The sequence below is a fragment of the Scatophagus argus genome, chromosome 23 (assembly GCF_020382885.2).
Source record: "Scatophagus argus isolate fScaArg1 chromosome 23, fScaArg1.pri, whole genome shotgun sequence".
Taxonomy (NCBI): domain Eukaryota; kingdom Metazoa; phylum Chordata; class Actinopteri; family Scatophagidae; genus Scatophagus; species Scatophagus argus.
This window is the reverse complement of record NC_058515.1, coordinates 15,672,609-15,683,750: the sequence shown is the minus strand read 5'-3', so window position 1 is coordinate 15,683,750 and position 11,142 is coordinate 15,672,609. Positions and strand designations below refer to the sequence as shown.

Sequence of the window (11,142 nt, the reverse complement as noted above, 5' to 3'; positions counted from 1 at the left end):
GGAGGAGTCAGAAAGTTGGGTGGGGGCGCTGCTGCCACACACATACACACGCGCGCGCGCGCACACACACACACACATGCGTTAAAGAAAAGTTCCAGCACTCACTAATGTTGTCTCATCCGGTTCGGTCCTCCCTCCGACGGACGGTCCGGCCCGGCGGATGAGTCCGGCGGTACGAAAAGCAAACAGAGGAACGAAGTGAGGGAAAGTTGAGGCCCGCTGCTGGGCGCTGAATCACGGCAGGACAGCCGGCTGGTCGTCCGGCCCGGCGGCCCAACTCCTGATCCTGATCCTGATCCGGGAGGGGGGTTAACGGTAAACCGAGTGTGAGCGGAAAGTCTGAACGGAGAAGCGAGACTGTGAGGAAGGGAACGGGGACAGAAGAGAGACGGGACAGACGGGCAGAGAGGCTGGCCGCTGGCCTGGCCGCGCAGCGGGTCTGTGCGTGTGCGTGCGGGCGCGTCCCCGTGACGGAGGAGTGCGGGGATCCGAGCAGGGAGGCAGCCAGTCAGCAGCCTCGAGCCCCGCCCAGCGCCTCCCCCCCCTGCGGCGGGGCCCCCGCCTCACAGCTCACACACGGACAGACGTCTCACTCCGACACACGAAAAGTGCGAATACTACTCTGAAATATAATCAGCTTTAGCTCGTGCAGTGAAAACCTGCGTCAGTGTAATCAGGAAGAGGTCCGCACAGTACTTGTTGTAGTAATGTATGAAGTTTTTGTTTGATAAAAGTATTGCTTTGTCTGCACTTGGTTCGTTACACCTCATTTTGACACATTATCTCATAATGTACACTAAATCAGCGGTTATTGTCGGGTTATTTTTTATCATTCCTAACAATATTTTGTCTGGAATAATTTACTGATTACACTGATTATTGGAATTAATAATCCAAGCATTACAAACTTTCTTGAGTGTATTCTCTGAAACACAGACGATCTTTGTTCCTTGTCGCCATGACGTCCCCCCCAGATTCAGGTGACGTTGCATTGCAACCGGAGACACGCGGACACAGGATGTTAAAGCAGCAGTGAGGCTACAGTGAGACGTACAAAGATGTTCTATCAGCTAAGATGATGGACTCAGTCCGAGATTCACTGTATGCAAACAGTCCCGGACCCGCGTCACTGTGGTCTGTACGTCCGCGGCTGCGCTGTTAGCAGGAGCTGCTGTCTGCCTGTCTCTCTGCCTGCCTGTCTGTCTGTCTCTCTGCCTGTCTGTCTTTCTGCCTGCCTGTCTGCCTGTCTGTCTGTCTGCCTGCCTGTCTGTCTGTCTGCCTGCCTGTCTCTCTGCCTGCCTGTTTGTCTGTCTCTTAGGTAAATAACTTTTCATCAGCTGAGTTTCTGTCTGTGTGTTTAGTCGATGTCAAACATCACGAGGTTCTGCTTGTGTGTGTGTGTGTGTGTGTGTGTGTGTCCATTAAACAAGAGGGGGTGGGGTCAGGAAACACCTGGATGTCAGGAAACACACACACATGAAAAGAAAACAGTGTAAAAATGAACCACAAAGTAAGTTTCAGTTTGTGTCTTTGTGATGATGATGATGATGATGATGTGTGACCTTTGACCTCCTGTGATTGGTCCACACTGTCTGACCAGGTCTCTTTATGTGCTGTAATTAGTCACATGTGGCAGCAGGGGGCGCTGCTGCCACATGTGGCTGCTGTGTCTGCAGTCCTGCACTGAATCAGGCAAGAAGTAAAAGTACTCAGTGTAGTAAAATGCCTCCTGTGACTCTGGTAATACTTTACTTTAGATGACAAAAGGCTGCTCAGAGTGTCAAAGTGATCGATAATTAATTATCCGTCACTCGCCTGATTCGTGGACTCGTGGTTTTAGCTGTTCCTGTTCAAAGGAATCCTCGTATTTTATAAACTCCTCATGCTGCTGGACCTCCTGCAGGTTTTAATGGATTACCCACAATTCATAGCTCTGTGACATTAATAGAAAGTGTGTGAGGGTTCAGTGTGCTTGTGTGTGGGACACAGGGGTGCTGCCCCCCTCTGGACACTCCTGCACATTACAGCAAGATGAAAACACACCCACAGCAGTACTTCTGTGCCATAACCACGACTCAGTGGTGGAACAAGTACTCAGATGGTTAACACTACCTCTGTGTAGAAATACACTAGTATAAGTCCTGTCTTTGATATTTTTCTTCAGTAAAAGTACATTCCAGCAACGTGTGCTTGAAGTATCAGAAGAAAAGTAGTCGTGATGCCTTTCAGGTCTGACTGACTGGTGGGAAATAATTACACCGTAGATTTAAACATTTCGTGAAAGTAAGCAAAAGTATTCAGCGTCAGAGGACAGAGGGAGACGATCCTGTGGGATCTTCAAACAAAGATGCTTGGTGATGATGTCGACATGGTTTATTACCAGATAAACAACCAAATGTCAACAAAGATTCTTCACTTGAGCCCTCATCACATGTTTACAACAATTTACAACCACAGACACACACAAGTCTCACATGCAGAGTCAAACCTGAAGTGTTTCAGTTCCACGGAAACCTTTAAAAACTAGAAACACAAATATTTCATTTCAAAGAAGCAGTTCAAACAGGAGGGAACATTTGTGTGTGTGTGAGTGTGTGTGTGTGTGTGTGTGTGTGTGTGTGCGTGCGTGCGCGTGTGTGTGTGTGTGTGCGTGCGTGTGTGTGTCAGAAGAAATCCTATAAATGCAGCAGTCCAGTGATCCTTGATGTGGCGTCTTTCATTCACATGAAGTTCTGAGGACGTGAGGAGTCTTTGACTGGTCCTGCTGCTGAGGTGACTTTGAGGACCATCCACCTTCCTCAGGTGGTGTTCCTTCTCCTCAGCAGAGCCAGTCCTGACCTGAAAGAGCCCCCCCTGCTGGTCAGCAGGGAGGAGTGCGCGTCCCTCATGTGGTTCCTGAACGTCCTGGTGGAGTAGTAATACAGCAGTGGGTTGACCACACTGTTCGACGCTGCCAGACACAGCGTCACCACCACCGCCCGCTGCAGCGCCACTGTGACGCTGCAGTCCCAGCCGCCGCACACGGCGTGCAGGTGCAGAGACCGAATCACGTGGTAGGGCAGAAAGCAGAGCAGGAAGGTCGCTGTTACCATGGTGACCAAGTACACGGAGCGGCGTCTGTTGTGACGGCGAGCGTTGCTGGACGGTCTGCCATCGCCGAGGCTGGAGCGGACCATTAGGCGTCGAATGAGTCTGCCGTAACAGACGATGATTGTGATGAAAGGCAGCAGGAAGCCGAAAGCCAACGCCACGTAGTTTAGGATCAGGATCCGCCCCCAAGATGAGGGGCTGGAAGGCTCAAAACAACGAAGAATGTCCTCCCTGAGAGGGAGAGCAGGCAAAAATGTGAGCAAATAAATGAACAACAGCCTCTCAATCAATTCAGAAGAGACATGTTGTGATTCCTGTCCTCACTGCGAACGTCTTTCGAGTCCTGACGGGACCCCGAGAGGCTGCAGTGTTCAGTGCGATCCAACTGGTCTGAGAGTCATTTTAGAGAGATAGCAGTTATAGCTGACGGGCCGACTAACTCACCATTGTCACCATTAGACCTGTGATGTCAATCAAATCATCGTCCTCATCAAAGCTGTTTCGGTGGCCACTTGGGTTGCGATGGAACACAGAAATCAGATCATCTTACGGAGCAGCTTCATCGCCCAGCAACACGACCGAACCAGACGAGAAAGTCTGTGCAGAGCTGCTGAGATGGTGACTACCCTGTTCTGTAAGTTCTGAAGGTTCTTGTTCTTAATCCGTGACGACAGGACTGTTGTCTGACATGTAGGTTTGTCTCAACATGTGAGGACAGCAGCTGCTCATCAGCATGAACCCACACAAATCACAGCAATCAATCTCAGTGCTTTAAAAGTCACAAGTTCTGAAGGATCTTTTTTTAGCTCTGCTGAGAACCAAAACGTGCGTCCATTTTGTTGTGATTCAGCTGTGTGATCAGGAATGTTTCCACACTGAGAGCTGCTGAACCTTTTCCACTGTTTACACAAACCCATCATTTCAGAAGCAACCCAGCAGCGTCTGCAGTGTGCTGGAGAATTTGTTTGTTTCTGATTTTCACAGCAGCAACTCAGCGAGGGATCTGCTGCTCCTGCCCAAACCCTCCTTCATCAACCCCCCCTTCATCAAACCCTCCTTCATCAAACCCTCTATCATCAAACCCTCCTTCATCAAATCCTCCTTCATCAACTCCTCCTTCATCAAACCCTCCACCATCAACCCCTCCTTCATCAAACCCTTCGTCAAACCTTCTGTCATCAAACCCTCTCTCATCAAACCCTCCTTCATCAAACCCTTCGTCAAACCTTCTGTCATCAAACCCTCCGTCATCAAGTCCTCCTTCGTCAAACCCTCCTTCATCAAACCCTCCTTCATCAAACCCTCCTTCATCAACTCCTCCTTCATCAAATCCTTCGTCAAACCTTCTGTCATCAAACCCTCTCTCATCAAATCCTCCTTCATCAAACCCTCCATCATCAACCCCTCCTTCATCAAACCCTCCTTCATCAAACCCTTCATCAAACCTTCTGTCATCAAACCCTCTCTCATCAAATCCTCCTTCATCAAACCCTCCGTCATCAAACCCTCCATCATTAAACCCTCTGTCATGAAAGCACTGAACTGTAAAACCTCATAAAATCCCCTCACTTTTCTGTATGAGATCTCACCTCTTTGTCACCCCATTGGTCAGGAAGGGGGCGGAGGACACGCCCACAAACAGCCAGACTCCCAGACAGACCAATAAGGTTCGGGTGGGCGTGGTCAGAGAGCGGTGACGAAGGGGCTGAGCCACAGCGAGCCAACGGAGCGTGCTCAGTAGAGTGAGGAAGAGGATGCTGAGGGAGAAAGAGTGGGATTTCATTTTGTGTTTTAATCATCACTGTGTGTGTGTGTGTGTGTGTGTGTGTTACCTTGTGTACAGGTTGACGTAGAAGCAGTAGACACACAGTCGGCACAGCCAATCAGGGAAGTCCCACACACCACCCCTAAAGTAATAAGCCAATCGCAGAGGGAGGGTGAGGGAGAAGCTGCCATCTGATAGGGCGAGATTCATCATGATGATGCAGGAGGCGGAGCGTCTGACGGGAAACATGAAGACAGAAGGTTTGCTGCTGTTCCTCTGATCTGAATCCTCTGAATGTGTTTGTGATCATGTTGAGCTTTGGACTGTTGGTTGGACTGAACAAACTGTGTGTCACATTTTCATGATTTTCACAAGTTTGACAAGCCCAACAATCAACGGATCAAGTAATGTTTTCCTACACTGCACAGCTGACAGTGAATGCTGCTGAAGGTAACATAACAGGTGAAGAATTAAAGATATTACCTGCTAAAAGTTCAATCTAACGTTTTGTTTGTTGTTGTTCCCACAGAGACGGGATTCAACTGTAAACACAGGCTCCATCACTTCCTGTCTTGTCATTGAATTCAAGCTGCTGGCTCCAGCTCGTTCGCCATGTGGCTCCACACCCTCTTTGTCATTTCATCAGTTATCAGTACTTCACACACACACAGTAACAGTGTGTTTTGAGTCCGATCCCAGTTTTGATCATCTCATCCGATGATGTTTGCATAGAAGTGCAGTAAACTGGTTATTTATGTCCCTGTGCCTGATTTGTATGCAGCTTGATATGCAAATGACCCGCAGGCTCACAAAACAAGCAACAGCTTCAAATAATAACATGACAGTGAGGTTCAACCACTGTGAGCTGTTTGAAATGTACAGATGTGCCCTTTAATGTGGAATATCGACTGATCCACAGGCTGACCTGACATGTCACCTCAGTGCTGATTAAATATGTTTCAGACAAATATCAGCTCATCTTTCTTTTCTTCTTGTCTCGATCTTTAAAAACTCACACTACTGATTGATTCGAATCAGAGTTTAAGTGCAGAAGTGTCAGGTGGTGCCACACTGAACATCTCAAAGACAAAACAGTGGCTGACTGACCCCTCGCTAAGCCCCGCCCCTTTTCTGTTCTTCTGGCAGTGTTTTACAGCAGAACCTGTTTCAGCTTACACTACATGGCCAAAGGTGTGTGGACACTCTCTCCATTTGTAGTATGAACCGCATGCTTACTGCTGCGTGGCAACAGTCATGGGAGTCCCTTTCCTGTTTCATGTCCTGTTAGACAGCGTCATGAAGAAATGGTTCTCCCAGTCTGGTGGAGAAGAGCTTGACTGGTCTCAACTCCATCCAACACCTTTCAGTTCACCTGGAACATTGACTGTGTCACACCCAATCACCCAATCAGTGTAGACCTCACTCATGTGTCTGAATGTGGACAAAATCCCAGAATCTGCTGGAAAGCCTCATATGAGTGCAGTGTTAGGGTGTCCACATACTTTTGTTCATGTAGTGTACATCAGATGAGTTAATCTGAGACCTTAACAAAGAGACAAAGTTATGTTTGTGTGTTCAGACCTGCGGCTGCTCTGCAGGAGAAACACCAGCAGGGCTCCGATGTTGCAGAGAAACGCCACGGGAAACACCAGAAGGTAAGTGAAGGTGTACGCACGGTACTTGAACATATCATCGTTATGGAAACACGCCAGCAACTCCACGGTCACTGAGGAGTTGTTGCAGGCAGCAACTGGAGCGATTTGCACGTATTCTGCAATATACCACACACACACACACACACACTGAATATATTTAAATACACACCATTTAATGGCACACAAATAGCTATGAGGCCTGAGACAGGCTTCAGACACGTTCACAAACCCAGGTGAAAGAAGATTTTATTCATTAAGTCCTCCTGTGATGTTGGTCCTCTAATTAAACTGCGCTACCGTCATAATGTTCTGTTTACGGGGCCGGAAGAGAGACTTTTGGGATTGAGAATAAAAATTTGCCATTGAAAACAAAGCTGAAACATTTGGGAATCAGTTGTATTGGCATAAAAAATGAAAACTTCCAGTGAAAATGAAATCAATTTATTTTTATATCTTTTAGTGATCTTTTAGTTTTGATGTTTTTCAGTGTCAGTCAGATTGTTTTCCACATCTGTCTTTCTTCTGTTATTTTTTGAGTGCTGTCAGTGTCACAGATTTGCAGTGTTTCAATGCCTTCGTTTTCAGTTTGGGTCACCTTGTTGGTTTGATGCTTTGTGTGTTCTCATCCTGTAGAAGAGGAGGGAAAGTTTCCTTTGTGAGTGATGGTGTAGTCGTTTCCCCCTGTTGTCCAAGTGGATGTGCCCTGAGAAGAACAGCTTTAAGTCACAATCGACGTCTCTTTGACAGCTGCTCTGTGGGCTTCGGGGGAACTTCTCACTGGAATACCACGAAGCTGAGCAGCTCCATCATGTCAGGTCCAGTTAAAGCAGTCAGGGCCGCAGGAAATGACTCCACCTCCGCCATTGTGGAGGATCTTCCAGTCCCTTAAACGCACCGAGACGAGAGGAGCTTCGAGTGAGGGAACACTGAAGTGTCCTTCCTCACATCCTCGCTGGGAGGAGACCTGAGGAGGCATGTTGGCCTAGTGAAAAGCTCTCCACGTCTCTGTCGAAGACCAGTTTGGAGCTTCAGTTAAACTGCATAATGAGCTGCGACAGCTTTGGACACTTTGCTCGCTCAGAAATTAGTCCGCTTGCTATTGGTCGACACTGCGGATCCAAACGTGAGCTCCTGTTGTGTGTTGGATGGCGATGATGTGAAGATGTTGAAGAGATCTCCGCTGACGCCGTCTTGCTTGTATAAAAAGTTTATTACAAGAAGCTCAGCATCAAATTCAGCACCTGCACGTGAGAGGATCCCAGCCAATATGGATCACTCATCTCTATCTGTCTGCTTATACAGTTTAGTTTACATGAAACGAGGAGTAAACATCTGGAAATTAACCAATGACCTTTCCAAGACACCGAGAGAGGGGGGAGAAAGACCATCTTCCTATGTGCCATATGCCTTTGGGGCTGGGGTCCTAATCACTGAGGGGCCCCAGGAAACCATCATTCCTACTAATCTCCAGATCTCAGGAAGACATCAGTGATACTAATCTCCAGATCTCAGGAAGACATCAGTGATACTAATCTCCAGATCCTACACTCCGATGTGCCTTTGACACATTTGGCCTCACAAGCAACCAAACTTTTGGCCACAAACCTGCACAGTCTCACAGGCTGATGTGACTGTCCGTCCTCTCCTTGTGTCTCTCGGTGGTCCAGTCTTTGTCCGAGTCCACCAGCTGCTGGCTCTTCCAGTGGACCAGACAGACATGAGAGTCCAACCAATCCAAACATCCAACTCTTGGAAGGGCAGAGAAACACGAGCAACGAAAATGTTGTTTTCTAGTTTGACATATGTTCTTGTTATTATTAATACAGATTTTGTGTGAACTGAAAGTGATTCCTGTGGTATTTCTCCTGTTTATGTTACTGTGACCTCCTCTCTGATTTGTGTTTATGATGTTCTCGAAGAAGTTTACTCTAATGTTTGACCTTGGTGACCACCAGCGAGTGGAAAGTCCAGCAGCGCAGAGAGAAACGCTGCTTTCGTCGTCAGTTAACAACATGCTAAACACACAAGTCTTCGTCGTGTCCTGCTTTCCACGAGTTAACACGAACAGGTCAGCTTTCATTTTGTTTCGTCAGCTTGTTGTGTCTCTCTGGAGTTATCTGATTGACTTTTCTGACTTTTCAGATAATCTGATCTCTAATCTAATGTTGTTTAGCTGCAGGGCAGTTTTTGCAACACATAACTTCAGTCTATCTTAAACAGTGAAAGTTTAAATTCAAGACTTTCTTTGAAGCAAGTAACCTGAAACAAATGTCGATGTCTCACTAAAGAACCTGCGTGGCTGCTTTTAAGTCACACCAAGAAGCCAAGAAAGCAAAACATTTGCAAAACTGAATGACCAGGATTCTGCTCTTGTCCAGGATCAAAGAACTGGAAGCTCAAGAGTTTCCCTCAGACCTCAGCTGGTCTGAGAGCTCCTCATCTAGTTTTATTTTGAAAATGTCACTCACTGTTCATCCTGTCATGGCTCCGTCTCTCCAGCAGCAGGTTGTTATTCATCCGTCCGCCTGTCTTTTCATCTCCCTGCTTTTATTTCTGTCCGACGCTGTGGTTCAGTATTCAAATCCCCCTGTGGCTGTTTGGTGACTGTGGGCGTGTTGGATGACAGGAGTTCCATGGAAGGAGGCGTACACACACATGTGGGCAGAAAGCCAAGACACATTCAACAGCTCCTCACTCTTTGAGCTCTGATCTGAGCACAAAGACATTTTCTAAAACCTTCTGACCTCTGTTTGAGCTTTAGTTAGTCAGGATGTTAAAGAAATGTTCCAGTTCTATAAACAGGACGAGAGCAGGAACAGGATTACGTAACCTGAACACGTCACGGCAACGTTCTGTCCTCCAGAGGGGCTGCATGATAAACATAAACTGCGTTGTACGATTCTGTTTTTTGTAAAGGTTTTGATTTCACAGTTGGACTGTAAAACGATGGACAAAGAGAAAAGACCATTGACATAAAGCTGGGTGACGTGTCTTCACTTCCTCCTCCTGTACAAAAGTGAAGCAAAAAAATGGTGACATCATTTGGAGCCAGTTCCCACCCACACACCTGTCTGACCCAATCAGGAGCAGCGCTCAGCTGTCAATCATGATGCCCTCTATCACATCAAATGGTTGATAAAAACCTAAACCTAAAATAAAATTAACCTAAAATAAACACCACACTGTATACGAGCATATGTTAATATAGTAAGCTGTTATACAGAGTGTCTTGTTTGTAAAATGTCAATAGACCGATATGTCTTGTGCTTTTATTATGAAATGTAAACAGCCGGAAATAGACTTTGTCCTCTGCAGTAATAATATTTTGACGTCTCAGTTCAGATTATGGTGCATTATTATTTTATTATCTTGATAAATACATCAGTAACTTTTAATCCTCTGCTATGATGTTTGCAAACATCAAAATGTAGCTTTTTGGTTTCATCGGCACCCTTAAAAAAAAAGCTGTCTGATTTTATTAACCCAAATTCTGGGTCCGGTTGGGTTATTTTTCTGGGTTACTTCTGCGGGGTTTAGCAGTTTTCCAGAAACCCTGCGGCTGGGTTATCGGTCAGGTTAGCTTGGTTAGCCAGATTAACAGAGCTGATATCCCTCTCCTGGGCTCCCGTGGCGAAGCAGTGTACTTTCCTCTGGGATTTAAAGTAAAGGAAGAGAAAAGAAAAGGTATGTGAACACCTTTTGAAGACACATAGGAGCAGTAACCTCTCGGCCTAATGTTGGCTAATGTTATCATGTTGCGGTCCAGGCTAATAGGACACCTGAGAGCCGCAGCACAAAGGCTGCCCAGTTTTCCCTCTCAAATCTACAAAAATCTTTGCTCTGAATTAATGCTGGGTTTTCTTCATGAAACTATAAAGCGTTCAGGTAAATTGGGCATGTATAAAATCTGCCAACTAAATTATATTTCTAATGATAAATGTCTTTTGTTTGTTCAAGCCAAAGGTTAGCGTTAATCCACGGCAAACCTGCACTGTGATTCTGTACTTTATTTGTGCTGTGCATGTTACCACAATTACACCATGTAGTTAGTTTAGGGTCATGTTAATGTGATAGCATGCCAGCTGTTCGTTCAGGCAAAGTCGGGATGAAACAAAGTTCACGTTAACGGTTATGGTTGAGGTCTGTGGCACGTTCGCTTAGCGTCATTTGAAACGATACCGTAATTGAAAGCGTATGCCTTTAGACGCTGAGGTAGCCCGTCTTAGCATGTGAGGTACCTTTATTTACTTCAAGTACAGTTCACCATTTTCAGAGACAGTCTGAAATGATGGGGCAAGAAGAAGACCCTCTCTCCAAACTGTCCCAGAACAGACTCAACCTACAACATCCCAAAGACCCCTGGAGAGGGGAGGACGGACATCTCTTCATCTTCAGTGAACAGTCACCTTACCAGGCTCTTCATGACCAGGTGCAGCTCATGGGAGCACAATTTGACTTTTGTCCAGTCAGGTACCGTCACGCACCTGTTGCAGTCTTTCCACCACAGGTCCAGTCCAGAAAGGGGACTATACTGCCTTTTGGTCCAGCCTTGATACATATGTTTATGGATATGCATTGGCAGGCAAAAATGCCCAGAAGAATAGTATTTATCCCGATTATAGTGTTTATACA

At 46.5% G+C, this 11,142-nt stretch overlaps 2 protein-coding genes and 1 long non-coding RNA gene across 8 annotated transcripts in view; 1 reads left to right on the top strand and 2 right to left on the bottom strand.

Moving 5' to 3' along the window:
* kif1c (kinesin family member 1C) overlaps positions 1–497 on the bottom strand; it is a 15,964-nt gene extending 15,467 nt beyond the window's left edge. Inside the window, exon 1 of one of the 2 annotated variants that reach the window (XM_046381422.1) lies at positions 106–497. The gene's annotated coding sequence lies outside the window, so the exon portion shown is untranslated. The remainder of the gene's footprint in view (positions 1–105) is intronic. The other variant, XM_046381421.1, reaches the window with a different exon arrangement.
* LOC124054925 overlaps positions 1–8,304 on the top strand; it is a 13,118-nt gene extending 4,814 nt beyond the window's left edge. Inside the window, exons 1-4 of one of the 3 annotated variants that reach the window (XR_006842512.1) lie at positions 772–1,134; positions 4,934–5,305; positions 5,385–6,510; positions 7,144–8,304. This is a non-coding gene — a long non-coding RNA (uncharacterized LOC124054925). Of the gene's footprint in view, positions 1–771; positions 1,135–3,462; positions 3,725–4,933; positions 5,306–5,384; positions 6,511–7,143 lie in introns of those variants that run through there. The other 2 variants (XR_006842513.1, XR_006842511.1) reach the window with 2 other exon arrangements.
* Positions 2,363–11,142, bottom strand: part of LOC124054914 (cysteinyl leukotriene receptor 2-like) — a 31,109-nt gene continuing 22,329 nt past the window's right edge. For 2 of the 3 annotated variants that reach the window (XM_046381447.1, XM_046381448.1), the window contains exons 3-6: positions 6,437–6,626; positions 4,923–5,090; positions 4,680–4,847; positions 2,363–3,321 (exon numbers count right to left, since the gene is read on the bottom strand). In XM_046381447.1, coding sequence (XP_046237403.1) covers positions 2,799–3,321; positions 4,680–4,847; positions 4,923–5,090; positions 6,437–6,543 — 966 coding nt within the window. In that variant the 5' untranslated portion in view covers positions 6,544–6,626 and the 3' untranslated portion in view covers positions 2,363–2,798. Of the gene's footprint in view, positions 3,322–4,679; positions 4,848–4,922; positions 5,091–6,436; positions 6,627–8,978; positions 11,085–11,142 lie in introns of those variants that run through there. The other variant, XM_046381446.1, reaches the window with a different exon arrangement.